This window comes from Salvelinus fontinalis, chromosome 31, assembly GCF_029448725.1.
Source record: "Salvelinus fontinalis isolate EN_2023a chromosome 31, ASM2944872v1, whole genome shotgun sequence".
Lineage (NCBI taxonomy): Eukaryota > Metazoa > Chordata > Actinopteri > Salmoniformes > Salmonidae > Salvelinus > Salvelinus fontinalis.
This window is the reverse complement of record NC_074695.1, coordinates 37988044-38012052: the sequence shown is the minus strand read 5'-3', so window position 1 is coordinate 38012052 and position 24009 is coordinate 37988044. Positions and strand designations below refer to the sequence as shown.

General features: G+C 45.7%; 1 protein-coding gene across 10 annotated transcripts in view; it reads right to left on the bottom strand.

The window, feature by feature from the left end:
• Window positions 1-24009, bottom strand: part of LOC129830187 (agrin-like) — a 283228-nt gene that overhangs the window by 137776 nt on the left and 121443 nt on the right. For 8 of the 10 annotated variants that reach the window (XM_055892528.1, XM_055892531.1, XM_055892530.1 and 5 more), the window contains one exon: window positions 15759-15797. In XM_055892528.1, coding sequence (XP_055748503.1) covers window positions 15759-15797 — 39 coding nt within the window. Of the gene's footprint in view, window positions 1-15758; window positions 15798-19822; window positions 22102-24009 lie in introns of those variants that run through there. The other 2 variants (XM_055892535.1, XM_055892538.1) reach the window with 1 other exon arrangement.

Genomic DNA, 24009 nt, shown 5'->3' with positions numbered 1-24009 from the left:
TATGTGTGCACAGGCACATGCGCAAGCACAAACACACACAGACTCCTACCCCTACACACACCCCTCCACTGCTAGCTGCTCAGCGGCGAGACAGGATAGTCAAACGTGAAAGTTTCCACTGACTACTGGTGTGTGTTAAGAGTCTCAGCTGCAACTCTGACATATTGCACAATGGGGGAACACAACAGCCTGTAGTGTAGCAGAGAGACGGTACTGGGCGCCCAGAACCTTTGTGTGTGTAATGGTATGTTCAGTTAACTGGAACAGAGCCAAAAACCAACCGCTGATCCACCATCCTCCCCAGGATACAATCACTGCATGTTGGTGTTTATGTGTCTGTGTGTTCTAGTGTGTGTGTGAGAGCATGTATAGTGTCTTCCCTCTGAAAATCCCCTGCTGTGTGTCTGTGTGGTCTCAACTCAACAGACAGATGAGGCGAGAGATTCAGTATGGAATATGGGATACGGAAAAACCCCGCCCCCCCCAAAATAACATTTAAAAAAATACCCCTCTTCTCTCTCCGTCTCCCCCTCTTCCCCCTCTTTCTCTGAACTCACTGACAAGCCCCTCCACATATCACACCTCTCCCTCCTCCCCCACCTCTCCCCTCGGCACGCTACGATCATTAGCCCAAATCACAGGCAACTAAGCCTGATTACTCTAGCATATTATGCTAACTGATCAACATGGATATCGTCAGGGAGAATTAGACAGACGAGCGCTAACTGCTGCCAATGGCGTTTACAGAGGTGGACTAGCGGCGGTGCTAACTTAACTAATGTGCTACAGATGGAGAATGTCAAAGAGAGTATATAGGCTATGCGCTGATGACGTGGAGTCTATTTGCATTAAGTGTGACATTTTACCACTTTATTGTTGATGAATGGAAGTGGAAGCTGGGGAGAGAGGGAGGAATAGTGCTTTTTGTTTGAGTGATTTTCTGTCATGTGCGTTAGCTTGAGTCGTATATATAATGTCATCCGTATGCTACTCACATGGTAAGAGGGCTTCTACGTATAGGAAGATTAGCATTGGAGATGGCTGAGGTTCATTATAGTGAAAGGAGATTCTGTATGGCAAGACTGATTGACAGAAAAAGAGAGGGAGGGTGAAGGAGAGAGAGGGAGAGAAATAGAGAGGATTGATAGGTAGGTGGGAAATATAGCAAGCGAGTTGACGTCCTAGTTTTTGAGTGCCCTAGGGGCCTCGCTACCCATAATGCATGCCTTCACCACGACAGCAGGGTGGGTCAGACACATCTTCTCCGCCTCCACCCCTCCTTCGCTCTTCCCTCGTCATTTCACACTATAATTTCTCTCTTAGTCACTCTCCCTCTTTCAGTCTGTCATTTTCTGATACACTCCTTCTCGTTTTCTGTCCGCCTCTCTCACATTTCTCTCCTCCCTCTTTCCTCCCTCATCCCTCCGCATCTCTCTCTTCCATTCCCTCCTACTCTGGTTCTACTTCTGACCTCCTGCCCCATATAGATAGAGTACACACTACAGATGAAGTGCCTTCACATTGACACTCATTAAACTTTACGAGGTAGGTTGGGCTGCCGTCTGCCATCACTCAGCCATCACTCAGCCATCACTCAGCTAACACGTACAATTCAAGGGGTCAAACTATTCCATATGAGTCAGCGAGGGGCCTGACGTCCAGAGAGGGAAAATGTCGCCATGAATACTGTATGAGTGGGTTTTGGGGGTGGAGGTTGCCATGGAGACAGGTTGTCAGGGATGGGGGGTCTCCCAGCTTCCCAGCTAGTCCTGCTTGTCTCATGGAGCCCTCAAACTGTCTGTCTGGGAAAGGATGGGCGGTGGCAGTGGTAATGGAAGATATAAACATATCATGTAACGCACTCAATGAAGGAGGGGGAAGCGGTTTAGAATGGAGGGAGGAAACGTTTGGCGTCACCCTCAACTCTCGGCCTACATATGGAGCCGTGTGCATGTGCTTTACAGCGAGCATGCGAATTCCCACCCGAAAGGAACACCATTATCGCACCACCTCCGCAACTCTATTCTCAATGACCAATCGTTACTACGACGCGATTGTAGCCAACACTACAATTAATCAAGAAAAACCTCTCATTCATTTCAATGAGAGTGGTGTCATTCAGCTACATTGCTAACTGCTAATAGATTGCATTGGAACGGTTGCATTAGACCGTGTTACTAACCAGACATTACATGATTGTTAAGGCCTCTTGTGTTATAAATAGTCCTGTGTTCCCAGGCTGTTTTTTGTGAGCGTGTGAAAGAACACCTAATAACTGGGTGGCCACCCGCCTGCACACTTAACACAGTGCGTAATGACAAGGGCGCTATGCGCGGCCACACCAGCCCGTCACTTAGGCTGTCATTAAAATGAATGGGGCGACGGGACCCCGGTGGTCTGCCCTGTGTGTGTGTGCGTGTGCGCAAGTGTGTGTGTCAGAAACAATACACAGGCAGTGTGAAAACAGCAAAGGGGCGGCAGAAATTCTCACGACAAGTATATAGACAGCTAGAAGACACACATAAGGGCTAATTAAATTGAATTAAATGGTGTTTACATAGCCGACTGACGTCAATGTAAGTTAGCACTTGCCAGCTAAGACCTTGCTAGACCCTTTCTCCCGCAAAGTGTTGGTCTCAGTCATTATAAGCCACTAGTACAGAAACCGCTGGACTTCTCTTCTCTCTTCACATTCAATAGGAGTCGCTGGGGGGGATTTCTCTCCACAACAACAAAAGCCAGTGACCCATCCTGCACACCTCCGCTGCATTCCTGTCCTCTCTCTCTCTCTCTCTCTCTTTGCCACTCCCTTTATCATTCATCTCCCATACCGTTTCACCAAGAGCTCTTCCAGTGGATACACATGCACACACGCGCCCGCACCCGCTTCAATAATTGATACATCTTTCACCGCTTTGCCTATAAATAGTCTGATCAACACAACCATTCCTTTAACAGTGCATAGGGAAGCAGCCATTACTCAGAATACTAGAATTCTTCATCCCAAACCCTGGCTCAAGAGATTTCTTCACATTTTTCAGTCATGGTGTTTCTGGTTTTCAGAACTTAACGGCTAACTAATGTCCATAGGTAGCACCTTCTTTCTTTCTATTATTTGTTTTGGTTTCTTCGCGTAGCCGCCTGTACATGTCAATATACAGGCGTGACAGATCATCCCATGTGGGCGACATATGACGTTACACCTGTGTTATTACTAAGGTGGCACTTCCTGTTGTTGCAGCTAGTCATCTGGAGGTGGGGAACATATAGTCTACAGACACCATCATGTATGGTGTGTGTTTGTTTGTGTCTAATGCTCATCTCTGAGGCAGAACCCATTACACGCTCCCCGTCCTTCCCTCAGTGGCCATAGTGTCAGTGCAAAACAAACAGCAAACAAATCAACATGGAGGGAAATTGAGGTCCATTACTGCCATTTCGGGCCCATTTTTCGGGCCACCGTGCTGCCAGTCTGAAAAGTGTGAGGGGGGTTAAAGTTAAAGCAGATTGTGTTTCGGTGGTTTCAGTGTGTTACGTTAAGTTGATGCTCCCCGCCATTATGGGAATTGGGCTAATTACCCTGTGCAGCGTGTGTGTGTGTGTGTGTGTGTGTGTGTGTGTGTGTGTGTGTGTGTGTGTGTGTGTGTGTGTGTGTGTGTGTGTGTGTGTGTGTGTGTGTGTGTGTGTGTGTGTGTGTGTGTGCGTGCGTGCGTGCGTGCGTGCGTGCGTGCGTGCGTGCGTGCGTGCGTGCGTGCGTGCGTGTTTGAGAGAGAGACACATAGAGAAAGTGTGTGTGTGTGTATGAGAGAGAGACACATAGAGAAAGTGTGTGTGTGTGTGTATGAGAGAGAGACACAGAGAAAGTGTGTGTGTGTGTGTGTGTGTGTGCGTGCGTGCGTGTGTGTATAAGAGTGTGTGGGAGAGCGAGACGGGGTTAGGAGGCTGGCGGCGAGTGAGTGTGTGGTGTCCCTACAGGCTTCTCCTCTCATTAAAACTTTAATAACAGAGTGTTCGAATAGACAAACACTTCCAACCACAAAACCACAAAGGAGGCTTGAGGTTTTCACAATACAGAGCTTAATGCTTCCTAAGTATTATTTGGTGTATATCCCGTTATATAACCCCTGGTCTAGAAACAGTTATGAATGTTTGCTGTCTCCTTGTGACATGGGTGTGTCATGGTAGTTACATATAGATGTGGGAAAGCTTCTCATGGTCTTTGATCGTGATTCTATCTATAACATGCTTATGCCTGTCTGTCTGTCTGCCTGCCTGCCTGCCTGCCTGTCTGTCTGCGTGTGTTTGTTTTTGAGCACACGCTCGTGTTTGTGTGTGTGTGTGTTTGCGCGCGTTTGTCCATACCAGCATGTCATTTGCCCCCTGCTTTTAGCAATTGTTTTCTTGTGGCAATTGACCTTAGGGCTTTCAAAGACAAGGATTTGCGTCAGAGCTGTGCTGGAGCCTCCGTGGCATTTGAAACAGCTTGAGAATTGAAATGGGTTTGAGAGGAAGATATTGTAGAACAATATAACAGATTAGTAGTGTTAACTTAATGGACTTGGGCCTGCTATTGTGGGAAGTCAGGCGAGTCCAACCAGGATGTGACAAGCGTATGAAGGAATCGGGTGTCAATCGACGCGAGCAGACGATTGAGACGGCACACGAACGCTGACAGGAATGAACCAGTCGACGACCACGTGAAGATGCATTTGCAGAATGGCGGAGAAATTACACAAATGAAAAGGCATGATGCGCCTGAAGGAGAAGAAACAATGACAAAACACTCCTGTCACACAAGTAGAAAAAAAGGAAATAGTAAGAAATACTAGCAAGGAGTTGCAGCCGGGCCATACCCTTGTCCACTCAATTCAAACACATTGATAATATTGAGAGACACAGTCAAAATGAGATTAGGCTATTTAATTGCTCTCAGTTGTTTTCCAATAGCAGACATGCATAAAGATTGTCGGTCCCATGTACTTACCACAAATGCCTTGTTTGCTAAGTTTGTGCTCTCCGTTACTCTTTTTCCGTATGGGCATTACCACAGTACACATGACCCCAATTCTAGCTCCAAGACGGCAGCAGTAAAAAAAAAAACGAAAAAGTAGATTGTGCTGATTTATTGGCACATCTAACCTGTGGGTTATAAAACTGTGAGTAGTTCCAAAACAATGACGTCTGTCATATCCATTAGAGGAGAGGTGACAATGTAATTAGAGAAGAGAGGGGAGAGGAGGACGAGAAACAAAAAGAAAAGAAACAGAAAGAAAAGAGGAGCGAGGGAAGATATTATTTCTCCCTTTTCTCCCGTATAGAAGAGGTACCACCACTAGTGTCCAAACCATTTCCCCCCAACAACTCTATCTGGCTACCTTGACCTCCACACTGGTGAAGCAGTTAGTCTTAGGCCCTGCCCTGGTCAGACAAGCCCTGAGGGCCACGGCAGAGAATAGGGGATGATGAGAGAGGGAGGGGAAGAGGAGAGGAGGATGGAGGTGATGATGAAAGGGAAGGTTTGGAGAGAGGGGGAGCAGCCGAGTGAGGGGGAATTTCAATTTGGTCAATTCTCCGTCACCAGGATGTGAATATAGACACACTAGTACAGTGAATATGGAAGAATGACATAAACGGTACTGACTGACAGAGCCAGTATGACTGAAGATGTCAGACATCCCGAGCCCATCGCTTGATAAGGAGCCTGCTCCTCAGTGAAATAAAGGAAAATATTACCGCTACTCAATGACTATGTCTCCAGTCATTTACAGCGCATTTGGAAAGTATTCAGACGCCTTCACTTTTTCCACATTTTGTTACGTTACAGCCTTATTCTAAAATGGATTCAATCGTTTCTTTTGCACTGTCAAATGTGGGACCTTATATCGACAGGTGTGTGCCTTTCCAAATCATGTCCAATCAATTGAATTTACCACAGGTGGACAACAATCAAGCTGTAGAAACACCTCAAGGATGATCAATAGAAACAGGATGAACATGAGCTCAATTCTGAGTCTTATAGCAAAGGGTCTGAATACATATGTAAATAAAGTATTTCTGTTTTTATTTTTAATATATTTGCTAAAATAAAAAAAAGATTTAACCCATTTTAGAATACATCTGTAGCGTAACAAAATGTGGAAAAAGTGAAGGGGTCTGAATACTTTCCGAATGCACTGTAAATATATAATACTGTTGATTTCTTATCTCACTTTTCTCTCACTCTCTCTCCCCCTTTTAAACACACACACACACACACACACACACACACACACACACACACACACAACCAGTGCCCTGGAGTCCTTCCTCAGGTGAGCTCGTTATTTCAGGACCTGCAGACACACCGTTTTGTCCTGCCCTCCCCAGAGCACCTCAGGGGGCCAGGGAGTTCAACCATGACTAATTGACGGGACTTAAACCTGTGTTTGTTGCTTCGCATTCTACACACACACACACACACACACACACACACACACACACATTAACGAATACAATTACAAACATACACACACACAGTACACACATACAAACACTGTGTTTGAAAGACACACACACAAACACCAGAGACGGTTCCTCGTTTTCCCCACACACACAAACACTTAGTGGGTCGTCACAGTGAAACAGTGACTCCACGGTCCGTGGGAGGTGTCAGGGGTGTGTGTGTGTGTGTGTGTGTGTGTGTGTGTGTGTGTGTGTGTGTGTGTGTGTGTGTGTGTGTTGACGTGCTCGGAGATAGCTGAGTGAGCTCAGAAAGACAGCTGGAAGAGGTCACTCCTGTCAAGACACAAAGGGATTTCTCATGGCTAATATAATAAACTGCACATGTGTGGTGTGGTATGGTGTGTGTGTGTGTACATGAATGTGTGTGCGTGCGCATATGTAACGAGACCCCTTACACAAGAGGCCTTGTTCTTCAGGATTTCCTCTGTACAGTTGTATGTTTTATAGTCTATTGCAACATGAGTTTACACTTACATGAAACATTAGCATTGTATGTGTGTGTGTGTGTGAGTGGTCTTTCTTACTGTACATGTAGTTTATATCAAAAGATCAAGTGACAGTGGCTACAGCTCACTAGAGGTAACCTAGGTCAACACTGACAGAGAACCTGACAAAAGGGCATTGTTAGGATGTTGCTAGCTCTGAGGGGTTCGACACAGACTGTGGATGTGCACGATTATTAGAATGTCAGACGTTAGCAGTCAGAAACTTGTGTGAGTATTCATTTTATTTATTACAACAAAAAAAGTATAGGCCTATTTTAAAACTGAAAAGGCTTTTTCCAAATGAAATGTAAATATCCATGTGACATTGTTCCATACAAGGATATACCATGACATCTCAAATTATGAACTTAATAAAAGAACAAACATTTAAATGTCATTTATATGACGTGACCCCATGAAAAGACAAGTTGCCTTCACGTGTAGCTTGTTGTTTATGTTGGCCAATCAAAGCCTCAATGTCAAATCAAACGTTATTAGTCACATGGTTCATAAACAACAGGTGTGGACTACGGCCCTTCCCAACAATGCAGAGGAAATATTAAAATAATAAAACACGTAATAATACAATTAATAATAGATACACAATGTGCAGCAAGTGGAGTGACAGTTCACCAAAGCACGGAATTAAAAGCTGAGAAGCGGGAAGGAGTAGGCTACCACAAGCAAACAACAGGTAACGTTAGACTGTTGTTTTATCTGAATGGGGTTGGGGAGAAAGCACAGCATGTGGCATCAATTAGCCTAGCTTGCTAGAGCTGGCTAGCTTCTAGGTTACTCCAGTCAAGAAAGCCACTGTTGTATGGGATGATAATAAATAATATTGTGGCTGCTACAAGTTAGCCAGTCTTGGCTGTAGCCGAGCTGCCTTGGCTGCGGCTCTTTCTCGCCTCTCCGTCTGCTCGCTCCCATCTGATCACACACCGGTCTCTCCGCAGCTGCAGCAATAGAGTGCCAACCTCTCTTCCTCGCGCAGCCGTGCTCAGGTAAAGAAACGTAATAAAAAAAAAAATGCGTGTATTTAGAATATCCGAATATCCTCCTAAAATGAATGAGTCACACGCGCTCACACAAGCACCTAAAGAGGCCATATTCACAACAGCTGCCCACTCTCACCCGTCAACTGTAAACACTCTCGTTCACAAACTCTATAACTACCTACAACACCACCCCCCCCCCCCCCCAAAAAAAATCTCCCTTCGAACTCTCCACCTTTTCCCAGCTGCTCCTCTCTGCACTCTCCCACTGACCCCGACAGTCGCTGCTATCATTATGCATCTGGATGCGAGGTTCTCCGGGAGTCGCATGGACGCGCTGGCATACAAAACAGCCCCAATTTGTTCCATTTCAATTAGACAATTCAAGGTATATCATTAAAAGAAAAGAAAAAACAAAATGAGCGGAAAAGATTACGTTAAAAAAACAGGTGTGAAGAAAGAAAAGTAGAAAGAACCCCCCCCCCACACCCACCCACCACCATACCATCTCTGTCCCTCAAAACATCTTTGCTCTCTTATTTTCTCTCTCCCCCTCTCCTATTCTCTTGCTCTCTTATTTCCTCTCTTTCCCCATGTCTCGTTTCCTTCCTTGTGATAGGAAGCCTTCTAGCACCTTAAAACTCATTAAAACCAAGGCAGACGCAGTAGTATCATCATGCAATATGTTCCACGCACAAGCTATTTGAAAGGGAATCCATGTTGTTTTTTCCCATAGTGAAAGTAGAGAAGACATACAGGCAGGCATGCTGAAACGCATACATCAGAATCCCCCACAGGGACAGTGTGTAGGCCTGTGGGACTGCGGGTGTGTCTCCATTGTCACAGAGCCGGCCGGTGTAAATGGTGTCAGTGGCACATTGGCTGAGAGCCTTGCATGTTGTAATTGTGTGCAGTGGTGCGGGGAACATATATCAAACAAGCCAATGAAAGGAGGAAGAGGTTGGGTTGACTATACAAATTAGATGTATTGACCACAAATGGTGTTTGTGTGTGATGTATGTTCGTCAGTTGCAATGTATACACACACACTCACCTCAACTCATATATAAACTTGACATACAGTAACCACAGAAGAAGATGCCACAGGCTGGGTTCACTTGGTAAACAATCTCTTTCCTTAGTGTGTGTGACAGTGTGTGTCTCTGGGTTACTACTCAGACTACGATGGGCAGTCTGCATTTTGGGATTAGGATAGAGATTTATGGTTTCCTGGAGTCTGGCTGCCTCACACTCTCCATCATCCATGTACTGCTACAGGCTCCTCTGAGAGACCATTTGAATACAACTGCCAGGCTGTTTGACCTTAGTGTAGTTGTGCACTGGTCTGTCTTCCTCTCTCTCACACACACAAACACACACTGGTGCGAGGCTGAGAAATGTGTGTGTGCGTCCGTCTTTTACTGCTGTGGGAAATATCAAAGTAAACACAGCAGTCTTCAGGTTAGACAGAGGTGAAACGTCTAAGGATGACAAGCCTTTAAACTCCCAACTGATCACAATAAAAGGCAAATTTATCCAATACAATTGCACTTATTCGCATGTAATAAAAAGTCTACGCACTCGTCCGAAGAGCGGATACACTTGGAACAGATGTGATGTAAAATGCTTCATTGGGTACAATTTTCTATAAAGAAAACATTGACTGGGGAAGCCCGTAATTTTGTAACACGATATATTTACTACTTGTTAAAAAGTAAATGGCGAAAGCGGTAAGCCATGTCTATTTCCTCACATAACAAGTCACAATTAAACGAAAGTAAAAACCTGTCCATCACTTCCCCCCCAGCTTAAGTCTAACAATGAGTCACTAAATTAATTCATTGAATAATTCACTGAGTTAATGAGTGTAAATGAACGACATGCCAATTCAATGGGACAGAACAGCCTCTCTCTGAACCAAACGCAAAGAACATAAGAGTCATTTATAGAAATATGAACCGTTTCACGCACTAATTGCAATGAATATAGGACGATGATGGGGACGTCGAACCCGCGCGTGCAACAATCTATCGGTCTACTATTAGATTATTGGGAGTAAAATCGGCTCCCGTGAATGGCCAATTCATTAATTAGCTAGAAGAAATTCATCCCGTATCTAAATTTCTCACCAATGTATCCTCCTATTTCAAAGACAGCATGCAGTCGATTTATCACATCCCTCTTTTCTTTGCAAGGTCGTAGTTATGAGAAATAACAAAACTAGAAGCGAGATGTCTTATCTGCCATGGATTTAGAGTGTTCCTAAAGATGAAAAGCCTAATCTATCAAGAATCTACAGAATGCTCGCAGATATACACTGAACAAAAATATAAACGCAACATGTAAAGTGTTGGTCCTATGCTTCAAAAAAATCGCAGAAACGTTCCAAACGCACAAAAAGCTTCTTTCTCTCTTTTCCATCCCTTTTAGTAAGCATTTCTCCTTTGCCAAGATAATCCATCTACCTGACAGGTGTGACATATTAAGAAGCTGATTAAACAGCATGATTATTACACAGATGCACCTTGTGCTGGGGACAATAAAAAGCCACTTTAAAATGTGCAGTTTTGTTACACAACACAATGCCACAGATGTCTCAAGTTTTGACGGAGCGTACAATTGGCATGCTGACTGCAGGAATGTCTACCAGAGCTGTTGCCAGAGAATTGAATGTTCATTTTTCTGTCATAAGCCACCTCCAACGTCATTTTAGAGAATGTCCAACAGGCCTCACAACTGCAGACCACATGTAACCACGCCAGCCCAGGACATCCACATCCATCTTCTTCACTTGTGGGATCATCTGAGGCGGGGTGGAGGGGTGGGGGCTGCTGAGGAGTATTTCTGTCTGTAATAAAGCTCTTTTGCGCTGAAAAACTTATTCTGATTGGCTGGGCCTGGCTCCCCAGTGAGTGGGCCTGACTGCCAAGTGGGTGGGCCTATACTCCAAGGCCCACACATGGCTGCACCAGTCAAGTGAAATCCATAGACCAGGGCCTAATGAATTTATTTCAATTGACTGATTTCCTCATATGAACTGTAACTCAGTAAAATCTTTGAAATTGTTGCATGTTACGTTTATATTTTTTTCAGTATAGTTCCAATTATGAAGGGGCCTTAACCAGTACAATAATAGTCCTACATAACTACAAATCTTCCATCACCAATCTGATTGGGAATGGGTCGACTGTGCCATATGAACTGTACGATAGGTCAAGAGACACCTGAGAAGCATAGCCTACTGCTGTTCTTTTGGACATTTCTATTGTGGATAATAGCTCCCTGTATTTCAAACTTCAGCTATGATAGGGATATCAGGGTTAGTCTAGCTGTCTGTTGTCCAGAGATCCAACCCCATCATTGTCAGGAGTTAATCTGCCCACTATCTGACATGCTACAACACCTCCATACACTGACTGTTCGTGGTGGTTTCGCAAGGGCAAGCTTGAGCGGGCCGATATTTCTGGGCATGTCAAATCGCCCCAGCCGTCAGCATTAACAATTACTCTGGCCAAGGAATCGGGAACAAATCAACTCAGCGGTCAATCCCTGCCAGTCTACGCGTGTTCCTTTTGACCCACATATTTTCCAGGCTCTCCTTTCTTCCGCGCACAGATCAATACTCGGCGGCGCATCACACCTCTGCTCATTGAGGCTGTATGGGAGCCTTGTCAGACAGTCTGACGAGTGCAGACAGGCGGAATGTCAAAATGCACCCAATTTGTTTCTCCTGTTTGCCGCTTCCCGTCGAGCTCTGCATGTGTACGGCGAGATGCTTACGCAAGCATCTGCTGACTCCACAAAAGTACAGAAGAGAGGCATACTTTCCGGGGAGAGAAGTACAGAGTGCAGTTTTGGGTTTAGATGCGTCTGTATACTTTTGGAGGGCAACAAACTTTGCCCTGATAATGTCAAGGCAAAAAAACACGAGACTACAGTTAGCCTGCACTGCTGCTTCTCGTCGTGGGCTAGGAATGACAGGCCAATCTTGTTTCTCACAGAGCAAAATGCCAATCCGTGAGAGAGAGGAGCGTTTACAGTCCTGGTACCTTTGATATCTTGATATGAGCCCATCCTCAGCCCCACCTCCCTCAAAAAAGATTAGGTAGATTTTTGATTTAATTAAGATTAGCGACTAGTCATAATGAATTCTGCCTCTATTTCTGAGTGAGGCGTACTGTAAAGAACATAGGGAAAGGGTTGACTGAATAAATTACAGCCAGTTTGGATGAATGTAGCTGTGGCATCATCTTATCATCTACCATGGTACCATTACATCATAACAGTACATAACCCATGCATTACTGCAGCAGGGCCATGATGTCATATCTATGGGTGAAGGAAATTAGTTAACTCATTGGAAAGAAAAAACAGACATGGGGGTGGGATGGGATCAGTTATTTTTGCAGTGTAGAGTTTGTTGTGTAGAGTTTGTGGAGAGTGTTGGGGGGGAGTCTTTGAAAGCTGCTGCAGAGAAAGTTTTGGCACATCTTTTAAGAGGAAGAAGTGTTCTGGGAAGAGTGTAAGTAAGCCCACAAGCACTTTCCCGTTCGTCGCAGAAACCCTCCCAGTCCTAGATCAAATCACTTTTCAATTCAAACATCTATTATGTCTGCTGGTACGGAGTATCCTCCGGGGGACACTTTCTGTGACAAACGCCAGATTGAAGGATTCACAGCCGGTGTATTCATTACAGCCAGGAGAGGAGGTGTGGGAGACAGCTAGCTACCACGGAGACAGACCCGACTGGAGGTAGCTCACGTTTCCCATTTGGATCCTTGTTTTTGTCTTCGTGGCCCAATTTAGCCCAGTTTTAACCATGTCTGTTCACCTACGGCTGTGAGTAAAGCTCTCTCACTCACCTGTTAGTTATCACTTAACTTGAGAGTACAATTGACTCTGCTTAAATCTGACTGACAGGAGTGTCAAAACGAATTCCAGGACTGAACCAACTGGTTCTCTACCTGTTGGAGTCACACTGGCTCCTCGGGATTGATACACACACTATCACATAGAAAAGGACAATTCCACGGTAACAGAACGATGCTTAGACTCCGATTTTTGCAAAGTTAAACAAACCGTACAACTCTATGGACAAGGCCGAATTTGAACAATTTCCACATAACATGTTACAAAAACACATTTACTTGAACAGTTCAGATGCTAAATTTGGTACAGTAACACAATAACGGCACAAACTGTCATTCTGTTACCAAACGTTGCATCTGCACTGTTCTTCCAGTTTAGATCAATACCATATAATAGCCATTACAGCAATCGGACTGTGAAAGAGGAAACTTACATTATGCTTAATATGTAAATATTGCAATGACCAGAGGCAGAGAACCAGAGAAGTGTGTGTATACAATATGCAAATTGCTCTCATCATTAACATTAAAATGACAACCGTGGCTAGCAAAAGGCCGCTAGCTCAATGCAATAGAACTGACCCCTCACCAAAGTCCAACCCGTGTGGTTCTACCTTGAACAACGGACTGAGACTTTGCTCTCTGTTGCTGGGTAAAATGCTGTCACAACGGTCTTATTATTGTCTGGAGATGACAGGCAATAATGACTGTGGACTGAGTGCAGAGACTGGCACTTTAAGCCGCAGCAGAGAGACTAATTAGAGGGTGCTTTGTGACTTTGTCACTTTTCGGCTGGTGATTAGCACTCATTTATTGGGTGGAATCTGCCGTCTAATTGTAGGTGGTGCGCGCCACAAATACTGTGCAAGTGCTCTCGACTCGTGCTGCAAAGACAGCAGATCACCCCCCCAAAAAAACACTTCTCTCCATCTCTTCTCGCTAACAAGAATAAATCATCTACCCAAAAACAAGTTCAGAGACTAAGAGGATATTTTAAAAGTCTGCAGATTCTTTAGTATATCTCTCTGATTTTGGTTAATTAAGTATGTGGAAGTATGTCCTTGGAACTGAGGACAAGTTCAGTAGAATAGCCCTCCTCTGTAGAACAGATTTGACTAATGGAGAGGCTGTATAAGAGCCTTGGTAGGCTACCACCATGTCCCCATGGCACAACATTCAGCTAGTCGTAGGAGAGGGGCTAGTGTATTTAGGCCATCTCTAATTGGCCCACTAATCTCACCAGCAACTAAATGATCCGCGGAAACGTTGTCCCTCAGGGCTAACTGGAGACTGCAGATGTCTACTGCTGCTCTTCTATGTTTGGATCAAAAAACAATCCTGTTCTGCTGACTGAGAGCCTACAGGACTATTGGAAATGTAATTATGGGCCAGCAGCAGAGCCTTTTAAACGCTTGACTAGTGCAGAAACAAACGTCCTTCAGACAAGCCAAAACTTGAATACATGGGAAATGGATGCCACTGCGATCGATAAAAGCCACCATTTTTGGAGGGAAAATGGAGAGATGTACTGTATTGCCTCGCTGACTGCACTCAGTTTCTCACCGGCACGTACTTGACTTGGCTCGGTGACACTATTTATTTCAACAACAACAACAAAAAAACGGAGAATCTCCACTCGTGAAGAGCGCAAATCATTTATTGAAGCAATCTCATGTCATTAAAAAGTAAACAAATATCTGCGGCGGATCGTGATGCCGTGTGATTGGACCTTTGGAGCACCTCACTTTGATTAAAGGAGTTGAAAAATAAAACCAGAGATGTCTCTCTCCTCCCCCCAGGTGTTAAGGTGAGGTGAAGTTGAGAAATGCTCCAATCAAGCTCAATTACTCGGCAGGTGCAGACCACGGACACCCATTTCGCATTGACAAAAGCCATTGTCGTGACTCGGCGAGGCCATCATATCATATTCATCGTCTAAAGCTCTAAATTGATACATTTGAACACAACAGCGCCCTTTCTCAAAAACAGCTTTTGCAAATGTGCTGACCTATGAAGAGAGTGATTGAGCAATTATCGGACAGAGTCGTTGAGCCCCCAGAGGTGCCTTTTGTTCACAGCTTCAGTAGATAGGAGCTCAGATCATTATCAGCATTCTGCCTGTTGTTTTTCTTACACGGCCAACCTTTGGCTTGGTAGCCCCCCACACTGTGAGGAAAAGGCTACACCTCCCAGCGCTACCAGGAGTCCACCTCAACTGTCTGTCTGTCTGTCTGTCTGTCTGTCTGTCTGTCTGTCTGTCTGTCTGTCTGTCTGTCAGAAATCTGGGGGCTACCAAACAGTGCTTCATGTGTTTGCTGCCATCATAAATATTCATGACCGAGCCAGAAACCAGCTGTTTCCTTCCAATTAAAGAGTGTGGAGATCCGCCATTTGCCAATAAATTGTTGCTGTTTAATTAATGACTCTCGTCGCTCGCCCGCCAAACAACTGAAACAATAGCCCTGCACAGAGTACAGAGATTGCCATCTGTGGAATTAGGCCCGGAAAGCATGGTGGATAACAAGTCTGGGCATAGTGGAAAAACTGGAGCCTCCGTGTATCCCTGGCCTACATCTAGGGGGTGTGAGGAGTGACGTTTTGAATGGGGAAGGAGGGAGGATTACTAGTATTACTGAATCATGAGGCTGGAGATGCTGTAGTCTGGTAGAAGCTACTGCACAGCTGTAACTGGGCTTAAAGGAGATGAGACCAATCAAGTCATCACAGACCGCCCCATATCAATGGCCATATGGGGGAAAGGTGGAGGTGGTGATGCAAACTAAAAGCATCAGGACTCAGAGAGGTGAGGAAGACAGAGAGCAGCTCTGAGGTAATTATTTGTCGGGGAGCCAAAACTATGTAGTCAATCGGTGAAGGTAGGGTAGAGTGAGAATTCACAGAGGACTTACCGTCAGGAGGCTGGGCCGGCGTGAAGTGAACAGGTTTGTCTGGAGGAGATAAAAGACAGAGAGTGAGTTAGAAATGGGTTTTAAGTTAAGGCGAGATTCAAGGACTTTCCCATGGGGTGAACCCCAGTAATTGAGTTGCTCCAGCAAAAAGCAGAGAAGAAGATTCTCCTCTGGCTTGGGTATATCAAACAGGTTCTAATAGAGTATCTGAGGGATGGAGAGGTCCAATAGAGCCAGCTCATCAGAATGAATAGAATTTCATGATAGACGTACAATTGTCGATGGATATTTACAATTTTAATGGTCCATTCAATTCGCAAACCACACCTGACACCTATGAAAGCATCCGATAATTGGTATTTTGTGAAAAACATACTCAGGTTTTGTGTCATTATTATCTTAGTTACCACTTTCATGGACTTTTTTTAAATATACCTCAAATAAGCCTCAGCGAATGAAATATCCCTTGAAGAGGACTACACAGCAAAAATAACTGATCCCATCCCACCCCCATGTCTGTTTTTTCTTTCCAGTGAGTTAACTAATTTCCTTCACCCATAGATATGACATCATGACCCTGCTGCAGTAATGCATGGGTTATGTACTGTTATGATGTAATGGTGCCATGGTAGATGATGGCACAACTACATTCCTCTATCACTGGTGTCCTATAGGAACATACAAAGAGGGCATTTGTAGAGCACAGACATGCATATGCATACATACATACACCTCTAATGAAGGGTCAAGTTAATGGGGAGATTGGGCGCGATGGGGCACTGTTATAGAAAATAATGAGCTTCACTTAACACACAATGACTGGAACAGCAACAGAGTGGTCTACTTTAAACCGATGCGTGAAGCATCACCAACCACTGTAAGTAGATTAGCATGCGGTTGAATCTGTCAGTGCCGTAAATGCTCTTACATCACCTGACCATAGCAAAGCATCTAAGACCCCCAGTGTTCAGTGACAGCGACCTTTACCATCTGCACTCCAACTCGCCTTTCCAAACCACTGAGCAGCCCGTGCTCGCGTCAGACCAGCCCGCAGCACCTTTCCCCTGTGTAGGCTTGCATACCCGGGATAATGAGCAAGATAAAATCACATCACATCAATTACCCAGCTAACACATTTTCCGCCGGAGCTTCTCGCCTTCCCGGCCGTCCTTGCTCGGAGGCGTGAGGCGTCTCCGGCATCGCTCGCTACCTGACGACGGCATCACAGTTAACGGTTGCCAGTGCAGAGTTTAAATTTAGGCTCACTTACAGTTGCTTGTCAACAGCTGGGCTTGAGGGAGCCAGAGAGAGAGGATGAGGGGAGAGGAGAGGAAGGGGGGGGGGGGGGGAGACGCTGTGTTTGCGACGGTGAATAATGAAGTGTCTGTTGAACTGGTTTCCGAGGCAATCATGACAGTAACAGATTTCAATCCCAGGGACTTCAAAAACAACATGGCACAACAATAGCACAGACACACACATGTAGATAAACATGTACACACACACACACACACACACACACACACACACACACACACACACACACACACTGCTCCCCTTTCCTAAAATGCAAACACACTGCAGTATTTGCCATATGGTGTCTTGGAGCACATGACAGCAAATCAACAGAATCTCCTAAATGTTTGCCAAATGTAAATGTCTCCATCTCAGTCATAATAAGAGGAGGAGATAAGGTCTCTACCACCATATCTTCCTTTCCCATCGCCGTCTGCTGTCCCTATACAACACAAACCTTTGTATGTGTATGCATGTGATTGAAGCATCCAGAACTGATTCCCGCTAGGTCTAGAGCAGATCGATTAAGGCTCTGCTCTGATGTGCGTGTTTGTGTATTAGGGTGTGTTGGGGTTTGTCTATGTGCATCAGTGTGTGGTGTGCATGTTTCTCCTCTCTAGTAGGTGAATCACTCCCCCACAGAGTTCCAGGAACCAGGCCACAATGTGAAGAGGACAAGCTGTGTGTGGCCACGCTTCGCTCTGACCTGAGGTCTGTGTCCTCTCCTTTCTCTCGCTCCAGCTCCTCTCCAAACCAGTTTTCCTTCCACACAGTAAGAGCTTTCCATGTTAATGGCGCTCTGTTCACTTCTCCCTCTCCCGTCTCTCGCTCTCTTTCTCTCTAGCTTGTGAGGTGGAGATGGAGTGCTCTCACTGAGTTTGTATTTAAATCTAATGGAATATGTCTGGATTAAATTGATTCAGTAACACGGAGGGGTTATAAATGAACTTCACTTTGGAACGCCCCCGTCGATGAGACAGAGAGAGAAAAGAGAGAGAGAGATAGAGGGGAGGGGGGGCATTTTCAGAATTCTAAAGTGGTGCATTTTGGTTATTTTATTCAAGATCTAATGCAGTGGCATCCTTAGCCCCCGGGACGTGTCTCGTACGTGATTGAAAATCCTCAGGCTGATAATAGCTTTGTGGCGGGCTAGCATGGCTCGGAATGAAGCCTTAAACAGACGGCAGACAGACAGACAGGCAGAGGCACAGAGAGGCATACAGACAGATAAAAAGGGACGCTTTGATGCCCGTATTCTACTAAAAGTGTATATTGTCATTTCCACGTAAAGTTCACAGCTTGATACGATACGATATCATCACCATACTTAGGTGCTGATATGATATGTATTGAGATTCTCAAGATTCTATATGTATTGCGATTCAATGTTCCAAACGTACTGCTCACTATGTCTGCTGCAGAGGGACGAGAGAGACCCATAAGCACTTTTATTTCCATCAGTCATGGAAATAAAAGTGCTGAAAACATGTTGGCTCACCATTTAAAAAGAACATGGCGAACAAGCTATAAAATGAGTTTTGGTGCACATGCAACCGACTAGAGATATATTGTCAAAAATATTATCCCAATATGTAACTGTATCGATTTTTCCGCCATCGCTCCTATTTAGTCTCCGTAATGCTAATTCACGTGGGTGCAATGATGATTATACTCCAGACAGTTTTAAACACCTTCAAAGTGAAAAAAATGGAGTGTTGATCAGGCAACTCATCTGACACGGGACTCCAGTGCTAAGAAATACGTGACACTGAATAAAGCAGTGCTATCGAACACATACTGATGTTCCTGTGGTGGCACACCTATGTGGGTGTCAGGACACAATCGGGACTCCAGTGATACTGGCGTGTTCCTATTCCCATCGCGAAGAACCAATTGACATAAAGCTGATATAAAGCTTTGAACTACTGAAAACTGTGTCATTCAGGCAAGACATAAACCAGTTATGTACAACTTTGAAGCGAGAGACAGATAGTCCCCAATGTACAACTTACAGACAATACGTCACCCCCCCAAACACACTTGTGAAATGGCACGTTGCTGCGTCGAGCTCGTTCTCCAAAAGGTCACTCTCGTGTTGCCTAATGGTAATGTTGCTGCTCATCTACCAGCGAGCCACCAGGCGAAGCACAGACAGAAGCTTATGCACCATCATGGCATTTTCTATTCAGGCCGATAACCGCTCAAAGTGGGGACACTTTCCATGCCAAGAGCTTTTTCTAACGTCCAAAGGCATTTAATCTGGCTACTTTATCCCACAGTTCAAAGTAAATGCCAAGGCTTTGGGGGAGATAAAGGACTCAAAAGAAGGAAGCTGGGACTGTGCGTCGAGGGAAAGCTGACTTTTAACGTCTGAGATATCCCTCCACTTCATCCAGCCCCAGCCTTTCAGAGGTCAAGTAGAGGTCAAGTAGACCAGTCTTTCATATCTTTTCTCAGCAGAGTAAAATACCTGAGAGACTGTAAGGTGTTTAATAGTCTATGTAAACTAAGCGAAATCCTACTGACCCATAACTTTTCTTGTACCAAAAGCCATGCATGCATACTCTTCCGCACCCCCCCCCCCACAACCCCCCCCCCCCCCCCCCCCCGAGTATACATACACATCTGGCAAACAAATGCATTCACATATAAAGCCTTCATACTACTGACCATGACACACAAACACACATGGCTACAGCGTGACAGAGGGAGTACGTTGTATATGGGGTGCGTGAGTATGTGTGTGGTAGTACTGTTGGTGGACGTACAGTTGTTGAGGAAGAGCAGCACGGCGAAGCCCAGCGTGGAGGTGGCCAGCAGGATGAGACATATGTTACAGGGGATCATAAAGTAGCGCACCACCAGGGACACCTTGTGTTGGTACATCCGGTCCCGCTCCGGGGGCGGCGTAGGGTAATGGCAACTGGTCATACTCCACTTCCAGAGTCCGTCCGCCCGGTGGGAAGGTACGAGTAACGGGGTGGGAGAAGAAGAACCCGATGAACCAAGGAATACAAATGACACCAGAAAGGAGGGAGGACAGAATGATAGACTGGGTAATAGTTGGTAGATTCAGCCCTGAATCCAGCTGTGTTCCGCCGTGGGGAGGGAGTCGCAGTTGCTTTCAGAAAGATGCGTTGAGGAGCTTTCAATGGTTTCCAGGCAACTCATTTTGGACAGTAATAACATCCATTGGTGGGAAGAGGACAGAAGGGTGTGGGCCTGCACTGCTATAGGCCCCCAGCTGTCCACGCTACCTCCATTTTAATCCAAGTACTGGAAAGGAGATGACAACAGATTGGTGTGTACGTATGTGGAGTGAGTATATGTACAATATGAAAGTGTAAATGTGTGTGTGTGTCTCTGTTTGTGTGTGTGCGTGTGTGTGTGTGTGTGTGTACGTGCTAGTTCAAAAGGTGCCAAAGTTCCACAGTAACTCAACAGTAATTACAGTAAGAAGCCTCCTTGATCTCTTTGCAGCACTGGTCCACTGTTGCAAAACACACTGGTCTCCTTATTGCCCCAGGATCCCTCACAAAACAAGCCAGGTTCCGCCACACTACCACAGCATTCGTCAAGAGTAGCTGCTGGTGATTTGGCGGGGGAGCATCTTTCTTCAGCCTCCTGTGGCTGATAAACTGGGAGCTTGGGGCTAGAGCTCCGGCAGCTCTGGCGCTCTGAAGACATTCATTAGCCTCCTTTTCTTTTCCTTACAAAACGCTCCAAGGAAAACAACAACAACCGGCTCTTTGTTTTCACTTGGCTGCCCGCCGGCTTATTGTTCCTTATAGCTCTAGTCAGGACCGAAATAAAGGCAACAGCAACACGGCAATGCGACTGTCTTCTCCGAGCACGGAGCACGAAGCTTCCCCCGTCGCTGCGCACTTGTATCTAGCGTTAGCGTATTTAGCAGGGGGGCTAGTAAGCAGCTGGCCACCACTCGATTAACCATATGCTCTTAGGAGCGTGAAGGGGGTTCTTTTTTTCACCACCCACTTCCTCGGTTCAAAACACTGTGGCCCCCTTCCCCCTCGCCACTCGCATGTGGGGGCCACCCTTGGAGTCTGGAGAAAACAGGTCAGAAGAAGTAGAGAGGGCGGAAAGTTGGAGAGGGGAACAATTTACGCCCCCAGCTCTGTACCTCAACATGAGTTGTCTTCTCCTCAGCTCTGTTCCGCCTGAGTCCGGCTATATAGAGAAGCGACAAACCTCAGCCGACACACAGACTAAAGAAAACCCACAAAAGAAATGGAGAGAGAAGGAAAGAAAGAGGGGAAAAGTCTGTGCCAGATGAGAAATTAACAACAAGCCCTGAATACTTTTTCTCTTTCTTTTCTCGTGTTGTCCACCCCTGATGGCATATTCATCCAAAAACAAATCGCAAGGGGGGTCTTGTTACCGCCCTCTGTCCGAGAGTGTCAAGTTGGTTTTCTCCTTTTCAAAAAAGCAGTCGCTTATTCACCCCTTCTTCATTGAGAATAGAAGCTGCTCAGTTGCTCATTTCACTCTCTCTCTGGCTCAGTCTCCCTCTTTTTTTCTCTCCTTTTTCTCAAGAATCCACTCCTTCTGTCTGTTCCTGCTCCAGAGGCTACTCCCGGTTGCTTGTCCTGGGCTTGGCTGCGGATGATCTCCTTCGAGTTGCTCCTCCGAGGGACAGGCCCATTCACTGGCAGCCAAAACAACAACTTGGAGCTTTGCGTATTCACGGAGTATTCACAGCGCACACAATCCCCAGGCAGCAGGTAGTCCACTGCGTTAATTCACTCCGCTGCTCAGCCAGCCAAACCCTAGTCAACGAGAGAGAGTAGCCAGCCAGCGAGCTGCAGATAGAGACAGCCAGAGCAGAGCAGGAGAGCGATAGAGTGAGAGGGGAAAGAGGAAGAACAGGCGAGCGGTGGCGCCTGACATTTAGTCCACCTCTTGCGTTTTACAACAGCGGCTGAACGTGTTGTCTCCCGAGCACCGTCACTCTCCAGAGCAGCACTTCTCCCTGCCTGCCTCAACCCCAAGGAAAAGACAGCGCAGACAGGAGAGGAGAGGGGGAATGAGAGAGAGGAGCTGTCTCTAACAAAGAGGGGAGGGGAGCAAGAGGGGGAGGGGGTAAGACAAGGGAAAATAAAAGCTTTTGGGAATACTTGGGTCATGTTGGGGTGGGAGGCAGCAACAGTGCAAGAAAAAACAAAAAAACAAAAGAGGGATTGGTCTCTTAAAAATGTCACCCACATCCTCGTTAAATCTGAATCAGAAAGAAAACGACCCATTAAGGTCAGAATCAATCCTAAGGTTTATAACACACACACACACACACACACACACAGAAACAAATTTAATGAAGTGAAAGCAGAAAAATAAACCATGGGGGAATACGATCATGTACATTTAGGTCAATCAAATATTGTCCCATTTGCAAACGCTAATTTGGCCAATACACTTCCAATCTACTGGCAACATGCTTCTGTAAAACCTCATTCTATATGCTACACATGAATAAGCCCATATTCAATTAAAATCATATTCAAACTGGAGATTTTTGTATTCCACGCTCACTTTCATGACACCGTGCCACATGTTTGTCGACCCCCCCCCCCCCCCCCCCCCCCCGTGTCAAATAAGAGAAGAATAACTCAAATAAATATATTTATATTCAGCAGGGCTGGCGACTGATCTGAGGAGAAAAAATATGCACCTAATCCATAGCATGTAATTTTATGCGCTTTTTTAAAAAGAAATGTATTTTTTCTGTTCGATACTTATAATGAGGTCAAAATTGTGGGGCGGTCACGGCTTGTTTTAAAACCCACCGTACATCAATATCTACTTACACCAACACAATGACAAGTGATCATCCGAGCATGGCAGATACAAAGCGGTATATATCATAAAGTATTTATGTTATTTTACTCTCCATCTCGCTCTCTGTCTCTTTTCCCCCACACCCTCTGCCTCACATGAACGCACACATACACCCACACGCACAGGTATGCGAACGCACACATACACCCACACGCACACGAACGCACACATATGTAACAGTATAACTTTTTACGTCGTCCCCTCGCCCCGACACGGGCGCGAACCAGGGACCCTCTGCACACATCGACAACAGTCACCCACGAAGCACGGTCGTTACCCATCGCTCCACAAAAGCCACGGCCCTTGCAGAGCAAGGGGAAACCCTACTTAAGTCTCAGAGCAAGTGACGTAACTGATTGAAATGCTACTAGCGCGCACCCGCTAACTAGCTAGCCATTTCACATCCGTTACACTCACCCCCCTTTCAACCTCCTCCTTTTCCGCAGCAACCAGTGATCCGGGTCAACAGCATCAATGTAACAGTATAACTTTAAACCGTCCCCTCGCCCCGACCCGGGCGCGAACCAGGGACCTTCTGCACACATCAACAACGGTCGCCCACGAAGCACAGTCATTACCCCTCGCTCCACAAAAGCCGCGGCCCTTGCAGAGCAAGGGGAAACCCTACTTAAGTCTCAGAGCAAGTGACGTAACTGATTGAAATGCTACTAGCGCGCACCCGCTAACTAGCTAGCCATTTCACATCCGTTACACATACACGCACACGTACGCACACACACGTACGTACGCGCACACACGACCACACATTAACGAATACACACACGGTGATGCATAAAGTAGCTTGATTTATACAGAAAACGCATGATGAAACAATCCCATTGTGTCTTTTACACTAACCCTTCACATTTCTCTCTCAAACACACAGAAAATACACATTTCTTTCAGTCTCTCTCTGACACACACACTCATACACGTACGTACGTACGTACGCACACACACACACACACACACACACACACACACACACACACACACACACACACACACACACACACACACACACACACACACACAGGATGGGGATTTGCTCTGGTTAACCATCACAAGTAATTTATCTCTTTGGACGAGGTCTTGTCCCTGT